Source organism: Diachasma alloeum, unplaced genomic scaffold (genome assembly GCF_001412515.2).
Source record: "Diachasma alloeum isolate Michigan unplaced genomic scaffold, Dall2.0 Dall_scaffold_00176, whole genome shotgun sequence".
Taxonomy (NCBI): domain Eukaryota; kingdom Metazoa; phylum Arthropoda; class Insecta; order Hymenoptera; family Braconidae; genus Diachasma; species Diachasma alloeum.
The window spans coordinates 3,072,536-3,096,030 of record NW_021680342.1 but is presented as its reverse complement, the minus strand read 5'-3'; the positions used below and the strand labels follow the sequence as shown (position 1 = coordinate 3,096,030).

The following is a 23,495-nucleotide window of genomic DNA, read 5'->3' as shown; positions in this document are numbered from 1 at the left end:
GCGGCTGCACTCATCTTGCCACTTTATGGCATTAGGTCCCTTCCCCCTTTATCCCCCACTTTTGAAAAAATTCAAAAAATCCCCCTAAAAATCACCCCATCGGTGAGATATTTTAACCGAACGAACGGAGAGATGTTATATTGTGAGAATCGGCTCTTCAAACAATTTTTCTCGGTTCAATTTTCATTATCACATCTGCACGAAAAGTTCGGCGAAATGACCATTTTCTTTACATCTTCACACCTAAAACTATTAATTCATATTTTATATGAATTTTCCGGTTGAATTAAAAAATGCGTTTCAACCCTCCCGGTAATCTAATATATTAAATCTTTGAAAATAGACGGTTATAGCTAAAATAATAATATGCACCATTGGATAAAGTTTTTTTTTTTAAGGATTGTTTTTTATTCATAAATACATAAATACATGAACAATACACATAGTTCTCCCGTTAGACAATCGGTCTTAAAATATCGAAATTTGGTGATGTGTTCTGGACACCAGTGGTAGCAATCATGTATTCGGAGACGGATATGTAGAGTCCAACGAGCAACCCAATTGCACTAGCTGCGTAAACATTCTTCTGGAGTATAATACACGTTGCAGCACACAAACCGAAATAAGTAGCATATCGAGCCATATTCTCGGTTTTCTTACGTCCCAAAACATCTGAATCTGCAAAAAAAATCATTTGTAAAGAATGTGATGCAAAAAGTAAGTTCTATTCCCTCTCAAATTATTCACACTCACTTATACAAATGTTATCTTGTTTATGATGCCCTTCGGCGCAGTCTGTACACATATCTGGCCCATCTCCGGCGCAGCCATTACAGGCCCTATCACAAGCTACAACAAAATGTGTTATTCTTCCATTTAAGATCCTATTTCATCATTTTTTTTCATAGGAATTAATTTTATAGGAATCGATTTTAAAAAATTCCAACAGACTCTTTCAAATAACTTGAATGAATCTCAGAGCCACATTTCATAATTTAATTGCTATCGGCTATAGGAGAAATGAAAAATGCTTTCCATTAGATTGTCAAGAATGCAACGTTTCGCTAATAATTTAGCTTTCTCTGGCACCTCATCAACGTGATCACTTATTCCTTCAATATCCCATGACCCTCGACTCAATTCATCATTACAGAGATGAGTGGAAAAATCAAAATCTAATAATTTTCAATGAAAATCAGCGAAAAGTAAATCGAATAGAATAGAATTTCAACAAAATTCCAATAATAGAGTAACAATAGAATTTTTTAAACAAATGTGCATGTCTTAAACAAATGGTTTCTGTACAATTTTTTCATCCTTTTAATTATATTTTTATACTTTTAATTACATGTAATTATATTCAACAGCAAAAAATGGTGGAGGAAGACACTTACTTAAGCACGAGTAGTTGCCATCCTTATTAACACAGAACTGATTGCCGGGACAATATTTTTTGCTCTCCAAGCATTCATTAATATCCACGCATCCTTCCTTTTCAACTAATCGCCAACCGTCTTTGCAGCCTCCCTGACACTTGCCAGGGCCTCCTCCCGTGCATCCATCGGCACACGATGGATGGCAATCAGAGCAGAGTAATTTGTTCTCATCTCTGTAGGATTCATAATAACCACGAGCACACTCTGAGCAAGTCTCTCCCCTGTAATTCTTATCACAGAGACACTGGCCATTTCCTTTCCTCGTTCCGGCCCCTTTGCACTTTCCGTTATTACTGCACACCTTATCTGGAAAACCTGGGCATTCGGCGCATTCCGGACCGTAGTGATCCTTAGGGCAGCACCTCTTCGCGTGCTCTATACAAATGTACGAATAAATATCTGGATAGGCATCTTGGTGGCTGAACCACCACTCCTCAATTGCATTCTCTAACTCCATCGCCAGATCGTGGCACTGGGTTTCTCCTTTTTTTACATCTTTGCATAAGTTTTCTTGGATTTCTGTTAATCGTACTTCACTTTTTGAGTATGATGATAGTTTATCTTCTTCCCAAGCTGTATCTCCACCCTCAAATTTTCCTCTTTTTGTCTTCTCGATTCCCTGTTTAATCCAAATATTGTTTCATGAAATTGTAGATTTATTACGGAATTCTATTGAAGTTTTATTAAAGATTTCATTAGGAATCTCAATAGAATGCAGTGATGAATGTAAATTCTATTCTACTTTATTCTCTCAGTTCTTCGCTTATTTTCATTAATAATAAAAATTTTCAAGCTTTTCCACGATTTTTCTCACAGACATTGCATTGAAAACAGTAAATAGTATCTAATTTTGAATGGAAATTCGTTTTTAAAAAATCCTAAATGATTTTCATTGTATTTTCTTTCGTTTTTCACTAAAAAATTCAAGGGAAACAGGCAACTAATGCCCGAGAATCTTTATAAAAAATGATTTATTGATTTTTTCTGTGAAATGTCTATTAACAATCACATAGTAACATTAAATAATTTTCAATGGGAAATAAACAATAAAAATTGGCAAAAACAAATGGAATTTCTGATCAAATTCTAAAAAGCGTTCGCAAACTTCCAACAGAATTTAAAAATTTCAATGAAAATATTTCAATTAAATTGTTCCATACTCAATATATATAGTTGCAAAAAAATTTTCAATAATGGAAACATCGTTACCTTCTTGAAGCTCTCAGCGAGTATTTTGCAAGCCGCACAAGAGGGGAGTTTCGCCTCTTTCAATTGTTCTTCGGTTTGAAAATTCAGGGAAGCAGGAACCGGATTGATGACAGCAAATATAAAAAAAGAAAGTGAGTATAACAAGTGCCGACTGATGAATCCTCGCATATTATCAAACCGTTTGTCAACAATGCTATTAGACACGTGGCAAGCTTTATTAGGCAGTACAGGTGGTTAGTAGATCTGAAGATTGTGATTCTGATAAATTAAACACACGTGTGGGATTGACACCTCCGGAACTGACAGAGAAATAGTGTAAATTCGGAGATCCTGGAAGGTTAGATTCTTGAAAATGTTGACAACTGACACGGCGGGGTGGAGTCTGGGAGACTCCAGCCAATGTGAGGAGCATGCGTGAATTTGTGGCCAATTGAGGGCCACCGCGTCATGGTTTGAGGATTTTTTAATCTCTAGATAAAAACGTGAGGTTTTCTTCAGGGGTAAACACTGTCACTGATAGTGTTTGTTAATGGAATGACGTTGTATGAAGAATTTGAATAAAAGAAAACAATCCAGGAGATTTGTACACGGATAAAAAAATTATGTGGAAAACCCAACGATCCATTGGGAAAATCCCTTAGAATTCTATTGGCGCTCGTTAAGAATTTTATTGGAATTCAATCAGAATTTTATAAGAATTCTTATAAGAATTCTGGTAATTTTTTACATCGATTACAAATGAAGATTGTTCAATTATGTAAAATATTCAACTAAACCAATGTGTTTTCAATAGATATTTAATAAAAAAAAATTAATAGATGTTGATGTTTCTATCGAACTTATTCACGCGGGATTTTCTACATAGAAATGCTTAGGCATCAATTTTTCAAGTTATTTTCTCGGATTTTATAATGAAAAACAACAGAAAATACAGTAGAGAAAACTCTTGAAAAATTTATGATCAAGATTTTCTTGAAAAAAAATCTTATGAGGATAATTCATGTAGATAAATGGTAATCTATGGACTTTTTCTGTTAAACATTTACTTATTTATCTGTCAAGAAAATGAACAGAATTTTTAAATTAAATTTCAATGCAATTTTAATAGAACTTCAGGAGAATTCTTATAGATTTTGAATAGAAATTCGATGAAATTCCATTTAAAAAGTATTAGGTTTTATTTTTTTTGCATAGGGGAGGTTGGGGTAAAATGACACTTTTGACTTTTGTTTAAATATTAATGAGGGGTTGAAATGTTGATAAAATTTAATAATTATTCTCCAATACAAAGAACAGTTCTTTCCCTTTGACGAGCCTGAACTGAGTTCAATTGATCAATTTGTTTCTGAGTTATGAATAATTGAAAAAAAGTCTAAAGTGTCCGTTTTACCCCACCCACCCCTAAGTATAGGAATACAATGTGAGTCTAAACATCACATATATTTCACTACCACCGCTTTTCCCAAATAAATATTTTTCTAATTATTCAAAAAGCAATTTACCAAATTGCCTTTTTATCTTCATTAATTAATCGCCGTACATGTAAATTCATAACGAAAATTGTTCCTCGTAAATGCATTTCAAATGAATATTCTGAGCTTATCAAATATTACAGTCAGAGGGCAGCACAACCTGGGCCTGTCCATTGACTCGTTGAGTCTCCTTTCATGAGAATTAAGAAACGCCAAAGCAAGTGACGTGTCTCGGGATGATCTTCCACTGAGTATTCATCCGAAACAGCCGAATTGCCACAGACTTTAGTGAATTAAAACAGTATATGGAATAACAATCAACAGAAATGTTAACGAAGTTCGAAACCAAGTCCGCACGAGTGAAGGGACTGTCGTTCCACCCCAAACGGCCGTGGATTCTAGCCAGGTAATTGACCGAAAGATAGGGGTAATCATATTGTCATGTGAGGTCATATATTTTCATAAATAACATCATTTATTTTTGATGATGTTACTAGTATTTTTCGTTAACTCTTTGCAAAAGACATTTATTCATTCACTTTTGCATTGTTTAGTCTTTTGATTTCATTCAATTTAATGCGATGAATAAAATTTAGTTGACATGTAAATATGGAGAGGAGTGATGACAGAAGTGAAGAAGTAACAACATTATTTTGTAGGAAAACTGTTGAGACCCACATGGCACTTGCATGTGTATTCAACAATAATTTTAAAAAACAATTGGAGCAATGATATTGTCCTGTGAAATCGCCCTCCAATAAACAATATCCATTGATTTTCAATGACATTATTGATATTTTTTATGGGAAACCCTTTACAACAGACTTTTCTCCATTAATTTTCATGTTTTTGTATTATAAATTTTATTTTAACCTCAAGCAATAAATTGATATCTGAATATTCTTGAGAAATAATAATAGAAAACAAAAAGTGACACTCTTCATACGTATTGAAATCCACGTGGCATTATATGCCAATTCAGCAATAATTGAAGAAAAAAAACAATTAGTCCGATGAATACAGCTGAATTGAACATCAAACAAAAAATTGAGGCCGATGAATTTCTACAGAATTTCATGATAAGAAATCAAAATCTGTTTAATTTTTCCTATAAAATATTCTCTATTGACCCTCTATAGTTTTGAAAAACACGAAAAAAAGAATTCTCAATAAAAGTCCCCCGAGATGTTCACATATTTCCCAAATACAAATTAATCTCCCACAGTTTGCACAATGGAGTCATCCAACTGTGGGACTACCGCATGTGCACGCTCCTGGAGAAATTCGACGAGCACGACGGTCCAGTCCGAGGGATATGTTTCCACAACCAGCAGCCGCTCTTCGTCTCCGGGGGTGACGACTACAAGATAAAAGTCTGGAACTACAAGCAGCGTCGTTGCATCTTCACGCTCCTGGGTCACCTCGACTACATAAGAACGACGTTCTTCCACCACGAGTACCCGTGGATCCTGAGTGCCTCGGACGACCAGACGATAAGAATCTGGAACTGGCAGAGTCGTGCCTGCATCTGTGTCCTGACTGGTCACAACCACTACGTCATGTGTGCACAGTTCCACCCCTCCGAGGACATGATTGTGTCCGCCTCTCTGGATCAGACTGTCAGAGTCTGGGATATTTCAGGGCTGAGGAAGAAGAACGTGGCGCCAGGACCTGGGGGCCTCGAGGATCACCTGAAGAACCCTGGGACGACCGATTTATTCGGTCAAGCTGATGCAGTCGTCAAGCACGTGCTCGAGGGGCACGACAGGGGGGTCAACTGGGCCTGCTTCAACCCAACATTGCCCCTGATCGTCTCTGGTGCTGACGACAGACAGATTAAAATGTGGAGAATGAACGATCTGAAGGCTTGGGAGGTCGACACCTGCAGAGGGCACTACAACAACGTCTCCTGCGTCCTCTTCCACCCTCGGCAGGACCTCATTCTCTCCAACTCCGAGGACAAGAGCATCAGGGTCTGGGACATGGCCAAGAGGGGCTGCCTCCAGACCTTCAGAAGAGAGCACGAGAGGTTCTGGGTACTTGCAGCCCACCCAACGCTCAATCTTTTTGCTGCTGGCCACGACGCTGGCATGATCATCTTCAAACTGGAGAGGGAACGCCCTGCCTATGCTGTCCATGGCAATCTCCTGTACTATGTCAAGGAGAGATTCCTCAGGAAACTCGATTTCACTACCTCCAAGGACACCTCGGTCATGCAGATCAGGGGAGGAGGGAAAACACCGGCCTACAGCATGTCTTATAATCAAGCTGAGAATGCTGTCTTGATTACTACGAGATCTGCGTCGAATATTGAGAATAGCACTTATGATCTGTATATTATTCCCAAGGATGGGGACTCTAATAGCGATCCTGAAACCAAGAGGGCTCCTGGGGTCACGGCCATTTGGGTGGCACGCAATCGATTTGCTGTTTTGGATAGAGGATATTCGGTGAGTTTTGATTTATAAATGTGTGAGTGAATTTATTAGGCAGAACATTGATTTTGATTTGACGTGCTGAATTTAATGGATTTACCTCTGGAATTCTATTGCAGTTTTAAGTACATTTATTCTGGAATTTATTGTGATTTCATTAGAATCTCATTTTTGTTCTAATAAAATTCTCTTATGAAGTTTAGTCTTGTGAAGTATAAATAAATTAATGATTGCGCAATTCCTAATAGAAAATAACAAAAAAATGGGTACTATTTCTAAATGATGCTTATTTTTTGGTCATTCGTGTTAGGAATTAGCAATTCTGCTCATGTCAATAGATTTGAATTTTTGTTATTCTATACAGTAGCCTATTTATGCTTCACACAACTAACTCTGGTGTAAACATTTTTAAGAATGACTTTTCCAAGTTTTTTTCCTTAATTCTATAATGAGAAACAAAAATGATGAAATCCATTCAAAAAAATTTCTTCACAAAAATAAAAATCTGTAAATTTTTCTATCAAAAGAGAATTGTGAGGGATTCTAGTGAAATCCCAATAGAGTTTTAACAGAATGCGAACATATTCAGAAAGTTAATCCATGAAAATAGTTACAGAAGTATTTATTGAGCAAGAATGACTAAGATTGATGAAATTCCCCAGCAAAACCCAAGGTTTTTCTGTCGTTTGTCCTCCCATCTGCATCAATTCTACATTCACAATTATCAAATACTGTTACCCACCCCATTAATCTTCCAGCTGGTGATAAAAAACCTGAAGAACGAAGTAACGAAAAAAGTCCAGGTCCCCAACTGCGAGGAGATATTCTACGCGGGAACTGGGATGCTCCTGCTCCGTGACGCCGACCAAGTGACCCTCTTCGACGTCCAGCAGAAGCGCCAGCTCTCGGAGGTGAAAAACCCCAAGTGTCGCTACGTAGTCTGGTCCAACGACATGTCCCACGTGGCCCTCCTCTCGAAGCACACAGTGACCATCTGCAACCGCAAGCTGCAATCCCTCTGCTCGATATCCGAGAACACGAGGGTAAAATCCGGCGCTTGGGACGACTCCGGAGTCTTCATCTACACCACCAGCAACCACATAAAGTACGCCATAACCACAGGGGACCACGGGATAATCAGGACCCTGGACCTGCCGATCTACGTGACTCGAGTCAAGGGTGACCAGGTGTACTGTCTCGACCGAGAATGCAGACCGAGAATATTGAGGATCGACCCCACCGAGTACAAGTTCAAACTAGCCCTGATCAACCGAAAGTACGAGGAGGTCCTGCACATGGTGAGGACTGCGAACCTAGTGGGCCAATCAATAATCGCATACCTCCAGCAGAAAGGCTACCCCGAAGTGGCTTTGCACTTCGTGAAAGACGAGAAAACCCGCTTTGGACTGGCCCTGGAGTGTGGGAACATCGAGGTAGCCCTGGAAGCTGCCAGGACCCTGGACCAAAAGGCCTGCTGGGAGAGCCTGGCCCAGGCAGCCCTGCTCCAGGGTAATCACCAGGTCGTTGAAATGTGCTACCAACGCACTAAGAACTTCGAGAAGCTGGCATTCCTCTACTTGATCACTGGCAACCTGGACAAGCTCAGGAAGATGACGAAAATCGCTGAGATCAGGAAGGACTTCTCTGGGCAGTACCAGGGGAACCTCCTCCTCGGTGACATCCACGAGAGGGCAAAGATCCTGAAGGACTGTGGGCAGAGTTCCCTGGCTGCTGTAACGAAAAAACTCCACGGAATCTCCAGTGAAGAGGACGAGCTCGAGACTGAACTCATTGAAGAGATGAGTGAGCTGGAACGTGGGGCGGTGTACCTGAGGCCCCCAGTGCCTGTCCAGCAGGCTGAGAACAACTGGCCTCTGCTCACTGTCTCGAAAGGGTTCTTCGAGGGGGCGATGATGTCCAGGGGGAAGAGTCAAGTGGCTGCAGCCCTGGCTGCTCTGGATACAGAGGACGACACAGCAGCTGTCGAAGGCTGGGGTAATGACGAGGAGTTGGGAATGGACGATGAGGAGGCTGCAGAAGGGGGAGAGGCTGGGGAAGATGGAGAGGAGAATGCAGGGTGGGAAGTTGAGGACGTCGATCTCCCCCCGGAGCTGGAGACGACTGTTGCCTCAGCTGAGGATGGCTACTTCGCAGCACCGACTAAGGGAGTCCCTGTGACCCAGCACTGGGTGAATAACTCGCAGCTGCCAGTTGATCATATCGTTGCTGGGTCCTTCGAAACCGCTTGCAGGCTTCTCCATGATCAGGTGGGGGTCACGGAGTTCGAGCTGTACCAGACGCACTTCTTGAATACATTCGCTCGATCCAGGACGAGTTATGCGTCGCTTCCGAGCATTCCCTCGCTCTATGCTTATCCACAGAGGAATTGGAAGGATACGACTGTGAAGCATGGGCTGCCAGCTGTTGGCTTGCATTTAACTGAGCTCGTTCAGAGGCTCCAAGTCTGCTATCAGCTGACGACGGGGGGAAAATTCACGGAGGCTATCGAGAAACTTCAGGCCATTCTTCTCAGTGTACCATTGCTGGTTGTCGAGACGAGGCAGGACATCGCTGAGGCCCAGCAGCTCATTCACGTCTGCAGGGAGTACATTCTGGGGCTGAAGATGGAGTCTGAGAGGAAGAATGCGCCGAAGACGACGTTGGCTGAGCAGAAGAGGGTCTGCGAAATGGCTGCCTACTTCACTCACTGCAATCTCCAGCCTGTTCATCAAATTCTCACTCTCAGAACTGCTGTGAATATGTTCTTCAAGTTGAAGAATTATAAAACAGCTGGGTCGTTCGCCAGGAGGCTGCTGGAGTTGGGCCCTCGAGTGGAGGTGGCGCAGCAGGTCAGGAAGATTCTCCAGGCTTGTGATAAGAATCCGGTTGATGAACACCAGCTGCTTTATGACGAGCACAATCCATTCTCACTTTGTGCCGCCACTTATTCGCCGATTTATCGGGGAAAACCTGAGGTCAAGTGCCCGCTCTGTGGGGCCAGCTATCAACCACAATTCAAAGATTCACTTTGTCGAGTGTGCGATGTGGCTCAGGTCGGGAAGGAGTGCATTGGACTGAGGATAAGCCCGCTGCAGTTTCGATGAATCGTTTGAGTTATATTTTTACTTGGGGGCTGAAGATCGAGGGAAGTATTGTGAATTTACTGTAATATTGTCATTATTTTATATCGCATTTCGAAGAATTGATTCGAAGATTATTATCTTCGGTGCTTTTTGTCATTCCGGAGGAGATTGAGTTAATAAAGTTAAGTCATGAGTGAATAAAGGTGATTTTCGGAGTTATGGGGACTTCGCATTTCGGATTTTTTTCATGGAGATGAATTATTTCGTCTGGAGTTCAGTTGATTTTTGTTTTTTCCCTAATTTGATTGTTATGGCAATATTTTGGATTTAAGGAAATAACGAAGATCGAAAATTAGAGTAAAAATACTAGATTTGCACTTGTCGATGATACCCCCCACATGTTAAAAACCCGTTTTCTGTACTCGTATCAAAATTTATATTTTCTTCACAAACTTTTCATACCAGTCAGAAAAGTAATTTCTGTCTACTGTCGGAAAATACTATTTACGGACAGTGTGCTGAAGTACACTATTTTTTAATCATTTTAAAAAATCTAAAGAATATTTTATTTCCTAGAATTCTCATAGGAAACATTGTGACAAAAAAAATTGTACAGGAAAATGAAAATCTATGGATTTTTTTCTATCGAGTTCTATTGAAAATTAGGTAATTTTGGCGTGCGATTTTTTTGTGAACTTCTATTAAAGTTCTATTTTTACCTAATTTCTATTGAAAAATCGCACATAAAAATTACCCAATTTGCAATAAAAAATTCGGAAAAAAATTGAACTTTAATAGAAGTTCAATCCAATTTCACTAAAATTCCACTAGCATTAATAATAGCTTAGCATTACAATTTTTTCCACGAAACCCAATCATTTGTCCTGAAATCGAGTCGAGCTGTTAATTCAGCACTACAATTAACGATGAATTTCCAACACCGAGAAAAATCAAAGGGATAAAATTCGTGTCGTCAAAATTTCAAAACAATATTATTAATTACCGACCAATCACGACCAACAAGATCCCCTAATGCCAGTTCCCATGAGGCGTCGTTCCGCAGCTCACCAAGAGGCGAAGGCCGGCACTAAACATCGGCCGACCGTTGGCAGTGATAATTTCCATTCTACATCACTCTGTGTCAAACGTTATTATCGCATCGAATTCCATCCTTATCACCCCGCTGCCGCGCCCCTAGAAACTCGTCATAACTCCCCCGTATTTTCCACCGATTATTCCAACCAAGTGCTGTTGCCAGCCTCCATTATTCGTTCGTAAGGTTGGGAGGGTTTCGTTGCCAACTTCAAAGTAATCAAACAGACGCGCGCCAATACTCGGCGTACTGTTCGTCAATCCCCCCGAATTCAGTGTCACTTTAATTCTCTTTTAATCGTCCCAATAAAATTCAAGAATTACCGTTCACCACCTGCCCGAGGAGCACCGACCGATTTCCCCCTGAAACCGCTGAATTACAGTTGACTCGGGTGTCATTCCGACGGCCATAACCTGCAAACATGAGTTTATTTTCCCTCGGTCGGTTTTCCTCGTCGACCCCCGAAGAGACGAAGAGTGCGACAGCCCATGTGAATTAATTAAAAAGTAAATAATAATACTACAGGTCGTGGGGTGTTCCCCCGACAGCCCACCTATAAGTGAAATACAACAACAGCGTCCCATCAATGACAATAGACCGTGCAAAGGTTGAAGGAAGAAAGGAAGAAAATATAAAACACCACAGAGTCTCAAACAGTCCTGCCAACCCACCACCAGCACTGCACAGTTGCAGCCACGAAAAACAAGAACCCTCGATCCGACGATTGTCAACATTTCCATTGCATCAGAGGGCAGACGATACTATAGCTAATCTACATCGCTCAGCACCCGCGTAGCGGAAAAAGTGGAAACAATATTGTGGTTAGGGGACAGCCGCCGTGATGGTTTAATGGTTGCGTTCAACGTAGGAAACTCGCGCGCGGACTTTTCACGCTCTAAAAAATAATACCCCAGGCGATTGAAACAAAAGTTTACGCGAAAAGTGGTGTTACTGTAAAGTGTGGATATCCTGGTGGTTCGATAGTGCGGCGAATGGCAATTTTAAAAAATTTATTTTCAACCGAGTAACAGGAAGCCCGATTGCAAATATCACCAGCTAGCTCGAAACGCCGGGAGGTTAGTCCAACTTACAAAGGGTGACTATCTAGATGGTATACTTCAAGTTCGTGTGTACAAAGTGACAATACTTGGTGAAGGTTTTTCGACCGTGATCTCGTAACGAGTGTTTATTGTCCAGCCATTGAATTGTGGAGAGCTAGATTCGTGGGTCCATCAGATTATGACGTAGCCGTAAATATATACATATGAGATAGATAGATTGGGACATACATATATACACACTCGTATAAATAGATAGGTGCATATAGGGTTAGTGTGGATTTTGACAAATAATAACAGAGGCGAGATATATTTATGAGAGGAGATACACAATTTTCGTAGATTGAGGGGACAATATAGCGATAGTTTGGGGCAATCTGCTCGTAGGGTAATACGGTGGGCATGAAAAAATGATGTGATCGACGGTCATCATGGCGGCACCCATGTTAAAGTGGAAACGAATCACAAATCCAACTGGACCTCAGCCCCGGCCCAGACATGGACATCGGGCTGTTGCCATCAAGGATCTCATGGTTGTCTTTGGCGGTGGTAATGAGGGAATAGTCGATGAACTTCATGTTTACAATACAGGTGACTCTTATTCCATAATCTGTTTGAGTATTCTAAGGTGCCCTGTTGTTGCGTCCTATCAACTACCCAGTGCGCGCTGTTTCCCGCGATTCAACATGGCCGCACGCAGTGACATGACCCTCACCGGCCGGAGCATTTGAGGGTTTTTTTTCAGGGCTTGTCCGGGAGCTGGGGATTCCGGGGGGGTTGGGGGTTACTGCGAATTTTTGGGCGGCTTGAGCGGGGCTTTTGGGGGGGAATTGAGGCTTGTTTTGGGGTGGCGGAGGCGGTTTTGGATTTCTGACGTTTTTTACGTTTGTATGCGCGGGAGCGGCCATTGATGCTTCACGTTTTCATGGATGGTGATGGTCCTGTCTTATTCCGCGGTTTGCGGAGCTGTCGCTGCCTGCCGCTGGCGACTTCATGGCCGTGTCCTCGCATGCGCGATCTCGGGCTTGTCGGCCCGCGAATTTTTGGGGGGTTGAAATTTAATGCGGAATTTTTAGGGCGGCAAGGGGTAACGATAATATTCATTTGAACCGTACAAAATGATAAATTATACGTGAATTCGCTGGAAGTACTAACAACTCCTTGGGGATTAACACGAATAAAAAGTGCCCGAAAATTAAGTGATTCTAGAATCAAAAAACCTACAAGCCTTTTATTTCATTTATGAATCTGTAAGAATATTTTTAAAAAAATCCTAATTTTTAATATTAATATTGTTGATTTTGTTATTGAATGGGGGTGCCGCATTTATTTTTCAAATAAATTTTTTGAAAGTTATTAATATTTTTTTATGCCGAAGCACATTGGTCTTCTTCATGAAGAAGGCCAATCAAATATCGTTATATATTTTACATATTCTTCTAGGTTTTTTAATTTTAGAATCACTTAATTTTCGGGCACTTTTTATTCGTGTTAATCCCCAAGGAGTTTTTAGCACTTCCAGCGAATCCACCTATAATTTATCATTTTTTACGGCTCAAATGAATATTATCGTTGATAGTAACATTTATGAGAATTTCGCATTATTTTTTAGAAGAATTTCTAGGTCGGGGGATTAAATAAATATTTCTCATAAATTTTTAAATTAAAATGCTTGATTGAGACTTGTATTAGAGTCACGTGTGCTGTAGAAATATTCTTCGGATTCGTCACATTTTAAACCCAAAATGACACTGATAATGCGAAAAATACCGTCGTTATAAAATATTTAAAAAACACTCACGTAGGTCTTGAACACTTTTTCAATGTTTACGAATAAATCGTACCTAAGCGAACAAAAAAGTTAATTTTCATTAAAAATACTGTAGTCCGATGACCGAAATCCTAATTTTGAAAAATGCTCCAGACTGGATAAAATATTCCCCTCAAGATTCTCAGTCTACTAAAAGTCCTAAATTCTGCAGAAAAATTCGACATGTTCTTTACTATTCGCGGAATCTCGGAAAATATCCCGTAATTTTGGAGCACTGATGACCTTACACTGACAATTCCCTTTCGATCAACTCTGAAATCAGTGAAAAACAATTACTGAAAGAAGCTTTCCCAAGAGTTCAGTTTTTCAAGCAGGTAGAGTTAATTCTCGATTTATTATTTTCCATCGTTATAATTTCCAGCAACCAACCAATGGTTTGTGCCCTCGACAAAAGGCGACATTCCCCCAGGATGTGCCGCCTACGGTTTCGTGGTAGACGGAACGCGAATCCTCGTATTCGGTGGAATGGTAGAGTACGGAAAGTACTCGAATGAATTGTACGAGCTCCAGGCCAGTAGGTGGGAGTGGAAAAGGCTCAAGCCAAAGCCACCGAAGAACGGCCAGCCCCCCTGCCCAAGGCTAGGACACAGTTTCACACTGATTGGAAACAAAGTCTTCCTCTTCGGAGGCTTGGCCAATGACAGTGACGATCCCAAGAACAATATCCCACGATATTTGAACGATCTTTACACTCTGGAGCTTCTCCCCAATGGACAGACCAGTTGGGAAGTGCCGCAGACACACGGACCTGCTCCACCTCCTCGGGAGTCCCACACAGGTGTCGCTTATACTGATCGCACTACTGGAAAATCATGTCTCGTTATTTACGGGGGTATGAGTGGATGTCGTCTCGGGGATTTGTGGTTTTTGGACGTCGACTCTATGACGTGGAATAAACCGGTGATACACGGACCAACTCCTCTACCGCGTTCTCTCCACACAGCTACCCTCATCAATCATCGAATGTATGTTTTTGGTGGATGGGTACCTCTTGTCGTTGATGATGTCAAAGTTGCAACGCATGAGAAGGAGTGGAAGTGTACAAGCACACTTGCTTGTTTAAATTTGGGTAAATTATATTCAATATTATAATTTTTTTATCCTGGAGTTATTCTCAAGGATCTCCAAATGCTTAAAAAATTTTTGTTGTTAAAATCCTTCTATCATTTTACATATGTTTGTCTCGTAAATAATTTATAAATACATTTTTTGCTCTAAAATGATTTTTTTCGATCATAACAAATTTGTTTATATCCAAAATTTCATCAGAAATCAATTTCATTCAAGAAAATATAGGTTTCTGCGGGTTTAAATAATGAACAAAAAATGTTTTTTAAAAACAACATATTTTGTACGTAAATTATTAACGAACAAATTTGCAAGATATCATCAAAACCATAAAAATAGCAAATTGTAATTGAAATTCAACAATTTCAGAAACATTGACATGGGAACAACTTCAAGTAGATTCGCTGGAGGAGAATGTACCTCGAGCACGTGCTGGGCACTGTGCAGTAGGCATTCACAGTAGACTATACGTGTGGTCTGGCCGTGATGGTTATCGTAAAGCATGGAACAACCAGGTTAGGGTTAGTTTATTTTTCGAGGTCACCAGTCCCTCCCCTTCCCTAACCAACTTAATCCCCTGACTGTTCCCCCCAGGTCTGCTGCAAGGACCTCTGGTACCTGGAAGTGAGCAAGCCCCCAGCGCCCTCGAGAGTCCAGTTGGTGCGCGCCTCGACGAATTCCCTGGAAGTCAGTTGGACCTCAACCCCATCAGCCCAGTACTACATCCTCCAGATCCAGAAGTACGACATGCCACCAGCGACAGGATCATTCCCAGCAGTGGCAGCACCAAACTCCATACCATCGCCAGCAGTCCCGACCCCACCGATGCCAGCAGTACCATTGACAACCCCAACAACTCTGATAAAACAACTGCCCCCAGCACCAGTCCCAGTAGTCCAACCAGCAGCTCCAATCGCACCTCCAGCGATAGCTGTTTCCACCCCAGTGGGAATGAGCATTCCCCCAATAACTGTCACCTCAGCAGTTGTGCGTCCAACTGTTCCCCAAAGTCCAATGCGCATAACGCCAGTCCAAAATCCGGGCCAAAGAGCAATATCAACAGTGGTGAAGCCCCCGAGTCCAATGGCCCCACGAAGTGCCACTGGAAATGTCATCAGGATACGCTCCCCACTGATCACTTCAACCACATCAGTCGCCTCAGCGACAGAACAGCTGTCAGCAGGCACTCAACCCCTGCCTGCCAACAAAACAGGTTAATCAAGAGTTTTTTCGAAGTCGTCGAGCTCGTCAAATTAGTCAAGCCTTGAATTTATTTCTATTCTATTAATACCCTTTTTGTCTTTAGTTTGATATCCAGGCTTTTATTTAAGCATAAAACAACGATAAAACCATTTAGAATAAATTAACCATTTAAAATCATTAGGAAATTTTTCAGTACCGAAATTTATCCCTTGAGTTTTCGAGCAATATCTCCGAATCTAAAGGAGATAACGAAATTTTCATAATGACCTTTTTTATTGAGCGAATTCAGCGCTACAAAAAAGGTCATAACAAAAATTTTGCTATCTCCCCTAGTTTTCGAGTTATTCGTTGAAAACTGGCTAATATGCAAAAACCTAAAAAATGAAAATACCATAAAATTTACCCTGAAATTATTTTTTCAACCTAATAACAAATTTGTTCCTATTCTAAAACAGGTCAATCAACAGCCATGTCTGGTATAGCAGCCCTGGCAGCGGCAGCAGCAGCAACTCCAAAAATCACTATGAACAATGTGCCAAGTGGTACCGTTGTCCCCCAGCCAACCACAAACACCGTCCGGATGAAGGCTGTCCAACCAGGCCAGCAGATACGTTTCGCAACCCCAGGTGCCACTGTCCTCCGAGCATCATCCCCCCAACAGAGTAAACAGATAATCCTCCAGAAGCCTGGCCAGAACATAAGTGGCCAGCCACAGATAGTCCATGTACTGAAAACAGGCCAGGGTATGATGGCTGTGCCGAAAGTTAGTTTAATACCAGGAAAAACAGTTCAAGCAGCTGGTGGAAAGCCCCTGAACCAGGGGCCGACAATTCTTCGACTCGTCAACCCGAATACCGTAGCTGGATCGAAAATACTGACGACAATGAAGACGTCGAATTTAGTGACGATGAGCAAGGGACAGGGAATCGCTGGAAAGCAAACGATCATGATAACGAAACCTGGTGGTAATGGGGGTCTAGTTGGCAGGACGAATCAGATTATTGTGGTGACAACTGGGTCTGGATTGAGGGCAGTTCAAGCTGTCACGACGTCCCAAGCAGGACAGGGAGGACCAATAACAACGTCAGTGAATGTTCTTCCAATGTCAGCAGCTAATCACGTCACCAATCAGCAGGGAGTCAAGATGATTGTTGTGTCATCAGGGGCCATGGGAGGTGGTGTGAGTGGAAAGCCAATAACAATAACAGTGCCAGGCCATGGTGGAATCCCGAAAACCGTGACAATAGCGACGAAGGGGAGCCAACAGGCCCTCTTCAACCCCTCTAAGAGTCAAATTGTCACTGTGCCACAGATGCAAAAGGCCCAGGATGGCAAGCCACTGACCCTCCAGATGGCTGGGGGACTTGGAAAGACTGTGACTCTGATGCCAACGAGCAGTTCAATCGTCACAATGACTAGTACGTCAGGATCAGACTCTATTGACACCAGTAAAATGCTCTTCGTGCCGCAGAAGCAGCCCTCAGCCTCTCTAACATCGACGTCTGATGGACCAGCCACGACAGATGCTGCACTGGCTGCTCTAGCTGCTGAAGCAGGACTCATGGATCCTGTTCAGGAATCACCTGAACTCAATTTCATGGTGGCTGACGATGCTGATGCTGAAGTCAAAACTGAGGACAGTTGCAATGGGAATGAACAGAATACCACGAATATTGTGTCACAATTGGCTGCTGGCGAGGCCATGCAAGTCGATAATGATGGGAATTTTATTATACCACAAGTTGATGGCCCAGGGGACGTGCTTTCTGATGATGAGGAGCTGCCAGAGAGTGAAACTGATGGTCTTCAGCCATCTGCTGTTACGAGTGAACTGAGGACCGAAGAGAATCAAGATATATCTGATGTTATTGATTCTGCCATAACTGACGAGGCTCCTCAGGTCGAGGAAGCTGCCGAGAAGAAGGTCGAAGGGACTGAGGGAGGGCAGGAGGAAGGGGAACAAACAGTCAATGATGAAAAACCGTCGATGAAGATGGAAGAAGTAGAAAAAGAGACGAATGCTCCTGATGAAGTGCCGAGTGAGGAGGCTGAACCGAATCTCCCTGCTGAGACTGATATGTCCATCACTGCTGATACCGATGCTCCTGAGGATCCAGTGAAATCTGAGCCTCCAGAAGCCGAGGCAATTGACTCTGCAATGAAGGAAGAAAGTTTTGATGACAAATTAAAAACAGAAGTGGAGCCTAATAACTCTGATACCCCAGGGAATCCAGAAACCCTGCAGGAAATTGACGAAGCGCTCAAGGTTGAGGAAAAGGAATTGAACAAAGAGGAGAATGAAAGTTCGGAGCATCAGATGGAGCTGGACAAGCTCACGGAGGACATCAAGGAGCAAGAGCCTAGTGCTGATGAGTCACTGATGAAGATGGGGGTTGAGGACTCGATAACATCAGAGCCGACTCCAGCAGCTGTGGAGAAACCGATAAAAGTGGAACCCTCGGTGGAGGCGATGGATGGTGAGCGAGTATCTGGCATATCAGCTGACGAGCAGGGGAATGCAACTAATGAGCCGATGGACTCGCAATTAGATGCTGAGAAAGTCGATGTTAATAAGGCGATAAAGTTTGAGATAAAGGCGGAGAAAGTGGAGAGTGGAGAGAGTAAAAATGAGACGCAGAAGGAAACGAGGGAGAGCGATGACTCCACTGCACTGTCTACACTTGCCTCAGCAGCTCTGGGATCTGCTGAGCAGCCGGTTAAAGCAAAAGTTAATGAGGAGGAGAAGAAATTGGACAGTGATTGGTACGATGTAGCTGTGACTAAAGCAACGACGTTTACAGTGCAGCATTATTATCTCGCTGGTGATACAAATTCTCTCGAGCTGCTCCAACCCCTGCCAGATATATTCAAGGGAAGGAGTAAAATAACTCTGGAGTCGGGGACTGCTTACAAGTTTCGAGTTGCTGCGGTCAATAGTTGTGGTCGCAGTCCTTGGAGTGAGGTGTCAGCATTCAAGACTTGTTTGCCGGGCTTTCCTGGGGCACCAAGTGCGATAAAAATTTCAAAATCAGCGGAAGGTGCTCAATTGACGTGGGAACCACCACCCAGCAATCTTGGTCCAATTCTCGAGTACTCGGTTTATCTTGCGGTTAGAAGTGCCAGTGCTGTCTCTAGTAATGCCAGTGAAGCAACCACTGTAGCAACAACACCAACGCAATTGGCCTTTATTCGTGTCTACTGTGGTGCCACCAACTCGTGTTCCGTTCCAAACAGTTCGCTGAGTGCTGCACACATGGATGTCACGACGAAGCCTGCTATTATATTCAGAATAGCTGCGAGAAATGATAAAGGATATGGACCAGCTACTCAAGTCAGGTGGCTGCAAGGTGATTATCGCTTTACATTTATTCGTTATTTTAACAAAGTTTCTTATGGTGAATTATGAAGCACGAAAATTTAATGAAAATTGTTGAATACATATTTTTTTATGTTTTAAATTATTTGACAGACTAATTGATTTTTTTTTAATCTCATTGGATTTCTATGAGAGTCCTGTGAGAATTTTATTTTCATGCAGAATGTTCAAGAGAAATTGAAATTTTACGAACAGTTTGGGGGTAATTTTTGGAATTGAATTGTTCATTCAATTTTCATATCCATGGAAAAAAATATCGTGCAACCCCAATAATATATTTGGAATTATTCACATGATATTAATCATGGGTTATTACTTTCAGATCCAACAACAGTAGTGAAAAGTAATCCACAAGTTAAGAGACCAGTAACAGATGTTCGCTCCCAATCAAACTCACCATTGAAGAAAGTGAAACCAGAGCCAACGGGTGATCATTTTTCGTGAATCAGCATCACAATCATTGCTCCAGGTTACCACCTGAATGCCCAAAAAAGAATATTTCATCAATTTACCTCCCTCTTTTCCGTTCGACTCTTTTATTCTGGCTGATGCGCACGTCTTGTCGATCTTTAGTTTTTATTATTATTATCATTATCATTATTACTATTCTTACTATTATAAAATAAACAAAACCATGTTCATTGGTCAGTTGGTACGAGAAATGAGGTGTGTGTGTGTGTGGGAATTTAAAATATTACCATTTGCTACAAATCTCGGAATGTGACCTCCACTGTGAAAAATCAGATTATATCTACATATGTATCTGTCTCTTTGAAACGCACTGTTTTTATCAGAAAGAAAGGAAAAGAGAGTTATTTTGAGGTACACCAAGTGTTCGAATTTTGAAAATGGCGCAAATGCCGCATTGTTTTGTCCATTGTCACTTTCTTTGATACGAGTATTCATGTATAAATGGCAATAATTATTCAGAAAAAAGGGAATATACTTCAAAGTATAACTAATGAAACGATATTAATAAATTACAAGACATAAGGAAGTGGACCGATGTTTGGAGCATTTTATTACTTTCCACGGAGTATCTTCAATACATATCTCGATTATCTTGGGAATGTCCAGGTGATGTTGGCTTGTTCCACTATCTCCCTTTACGTACTCAGATAAAGAACACCATTTTTTCGAAGGGGAATGAGTGCCGATGGACCGATGAGGAAAGAGCTAGAGTTATCATTTGGTATGACTTTGCTAGTTATGTATTTTAATTTTAGCTGGATTTTTATGGCATGTGGTTTCAGCTAGACATTGGTGCTGTTTCTTCTGACAGAATGATCTACTTTTGTTACTGCCATTCGAGGGAAATACAAATCCACTTGCATCCCGAAAAGCAGCACGTATTCATATTACTTTTCTTTTAAAATGACATACATGTGTGAATGAATTTGATTAAAAAGGCCTAGTGCTTTCTTTGGGAAATTCTATTACTTAAATATTTTGATTGTTTTTTGTGCTAATTTTATTGAAGAGTATGCAACTTTACCGTGTCATTTTTTCGGAAATGTTTGATAGAAAAAACTCAACAGATTTTTCTATAGAAATACTGGGGCACAAATTTTTCACGTATTTTTCGCTGAATTTTTATTCGTTTCTCATGATAAAAATGAAGAGAAAAACTTGGACAATTGATGTGGAATAATTTTTTGTTCCAAAAATTCGGACAGCACGAGCTACATAGAAAAATCAACATCTCCAGAATTTTTTCTGTAATAAATTATCGATTGATAAACGCACGATAATTTTTCATTAATTTCTGACGAAATTAGCACAAAAAATAAACAAAATTCTAATAGAACTCCAATAGAATTTCTCAGACGAAGCGGTTCTCCCATTAAATTTTTTCATACATGCAGAGATTGAAATAGACTCAACGAATTCAAATAAATTAGAATGACGGATAGACTCGTGTTTTCGAGATAATCACAGATAACACGAAAATAATCGCGACTTATTTTTAAATTGCTTCGAGTTAAGTTTTTATATTCCATTGTTTTAATTGCGATAACGATTCTGATCGTACTTAGTAAAAATAAAAATGAGAGTAATGATAATAATAATGAGAATAATAATACTGATGATTTTTTATGGATGAGCATAATAAATGAATTGTTAATATCGAAATGAGCGGATGATCAATGACTTCACATTCTTCCAATAAGTCATTCAACAGACCCACAGAATTTCTCATGAGTTGACGAGCACAAACAATTTTGAGAGCAAATTATTCGAATATATGAAACAATACACGTGAGAGTAAGGGTAGGTAAGGCAGGATAATGACGAGATTTAACAATCAAAGCTGTTTGGCCCCACCTTTTTCATGTATCATTTGTCTGTTATTTTTGTCATTCAGTATGTGCACCACATCACACGTACATTTGCCTCACTAATCATCTAGGAAATAAGAGGTAGTCGATACTTAGGATAATCGTAGCCGGTCACTTGATATGGGATAGAAATGACCGTAAACTAAGCTGTAGATCGGGATATGTACTCTGTTATGTGAAATCAAAGTGCCTAGCATATAGATAAAAACAATTTTTCTAAAAGCATTAAAAGTCGTGCTGTTTTTTATGATTTCTCATTTACGAATCCTTTGGCAGTAATAAAAGCATATATACATGTTTATAAACTAGTGACGTATTCATTTCCATCCTGAGATATTGAAGATGAAGAACTTATCAAGAGGAGAAACGAAAAATAGGGGAACGTAAGGGTGAACGTTTTTTAATTTTTTCTGTAATGAGACTATGTTGAAAAATATTGTAACTGAACTTTTTTTAAAATTGTAGTTGAAAAATTGAATGAATTCACATAATTTCCAGTAGAAAAGGCCGGAAGTTTCATGAGTAACTTGAGTTTTCAATTAAACATGAATATTTAGTATCAATTTAAGCAGAATTTTCTTTTTTTGAAATGTTTTAGTTCATTTTCACTGAGATATTGGAGATGAAGAAGTGGAATGAAGAGGAGATGAAGCGAAAAATAGGGGAACGTAAGGGTGAACGCCTTTGAGATTCTTCTTTTCATAATAATGAGACTACAAGTGAAAAAAATTGTAACTGAACTTTAAAAAAAATTGCAGCTGAAAATTCAAACGAATGCACATATTTTCCAGCAGAAATATCCAGAAATGCCACAACTTAATTGAATTTTTAATCAAACATGAATATTGAATTAATTTTAGCTGAATTTTCATTCAATTTTCATTCATTCGAGAATTGTTTATTTGAATTTTTTAATTTTTCTGATAAAGTTCACTGAATAATTGAGCTAAAATTTAGTTCCTTCGGTTTTCCCATCAAATTTTTATTTTTCAATGACGAGATTTCCGGAAATTTCGATGGAAATGTCGTTTGAAATTTCATGCAATAAGATTCGACTCGACAGACGCGCCTAATCTCTAAATTCCACTGCAATGCTTTCATTTTTTCCCTTTCTGCCACGAAATAATGTAATCTAATGCCAGAAGGGTGAATTATACTTCTGATATTATCGTTCGCAATGCAAGAGTCAAAGGAATATTGTAAAATTTATAATATGCGTATCGTGCCAGCAGCTTCTCACCGCGACACTCAGAGAAAAAAATCCAAATTCAATCTATTTTTTTCGCTGATAATCTGGAGTGCAGTTCACTCCGAGACCATTGAGTATGTACTTTCCACATTTTGTACTCTTTTTTCTAAAATGGATAAACAACAGCTAAAAAGAGTAAAAGAAAAAAAAATGAAAGTTTATCGATATTTGTGTAATTGTAATTCATATTGCAGTAAGTTTTTCTCAAAATCTTTTGGATACGCGGAGTCGGCCGGAATTTCCCGAAAACAGTGGAGCCTAGGGTCTGATTGAAGGCGTGGAATATTGTACATAGAGTGTGAATGCATCGAGTGAAGAAATACGATTGCCTGAGACTGTCTGCTTTTGAACTCTCTTTTTCTGTACGAAACTGCAGGAAAAATGTCTGGTAAACGTGGAGGAAAATCATGAAGGATTAGTAATTTTTCAATCGAACTGGAGACCCAAGTGGAGAGGCGAGATAAAAGTTTAGATGAAAAAATGACAATGAATACATAAATTGTAAATCTGTGAAGTATCCAGTAATTAAGGTTTAAACTATTCGTACCGATAAAATAAATAAGGTAATATTAGTGGAATCAATGAAAGGGCGATTGAGCATGAGTGCGAAACTAAAAGTAAAACATGGAAAAGACAGAATACG

At 40.4% G+C, this 23,495-nt stretch overlaps 3 protein-coding genes across 4 annotated transcripts; 2 read left to right on the top strand and 1 right to left on the bottom strand.

The window, feature by feature from the left end:
* Positions 1-409: 409 nt before the first annotated feature.
* On the bottom strand, positions 410-3,026 carry LOC107036751 (cysteine-rich with EGF-like domain protein 2). The gene is made up of 4 exons (XM_015254898.1): positions 2,646-3,026; positions 1,395-2,055; positions 754-849; positions 410-678 (listed from the first exon to the last, which is right to left on the bottom strand). The coding sequence occupies exons 1-4, from the start codon at positions 2,811-2,813 to the stop codon at positions 455-457; spliced, it is 1,149 nt and encodes a 382-aa protein (XP_015110384.1). The 5' UTR covers positions 2,814-3,026; the 3' UTR covers positions 410-454.
* A 1,264-nt stretch (positions 3,027-4,290) lies between these two features.
* On the top strand, positions 4,291-9,854 carry LOC107036741 (coatomer subunit alpha). Its single transcript, XM_015254887.1, has 3 exons — positions 4,291-4,523; positions 5,343-6,567; positions 7,311-9,854. Exons 1-3 carry the CDS (start codon positions 4,444-4,446, stop codon positions 9,654-9,656), a joined length of 3,651 nt encoding a protein of 1,216 aa, XP_015110373.1. The 5' UTR covers positions 4,291-4,443; the 3' UTR covers positions 9,657-9,854.
* Positions 9,855-10,760: 906 nt separating this feature from the next.
* LOC107035888 (host cell factor) lies at positions 10,761-20,261 on the top strand. Of its 2 annotated transcripts, none has more exons than XM_015253528.1 (6): positions 10,761-12,377; positions 13,979-14,686; positions 15,055-15,200; positions 15,280-15,898; positions 16,344-19,235; positions 19,587-20,261. In XM_015253528.1, exons 1-6 carry the CDS (start codon positions 12,218-12,220, stop codon positions 19,706-19,708), a joined length of 4,647 nt encoding a protein of 1,548 aa, XP_015109014.1. In that variant the 5' UTR covers positions 10,761-12,217; the 3' UTR covers positions 19,709-20,261. The 2 variants fall into 2 exon arrangements, with proteins under 2 accessions (XP_015109014.1, XP_015109007.1); XM_015253521.1 differs by having other exon boundaries at positions 15,055-15,206.
* Positions 20,262-23,495: the final 3,234 nt, after the last annotated feature.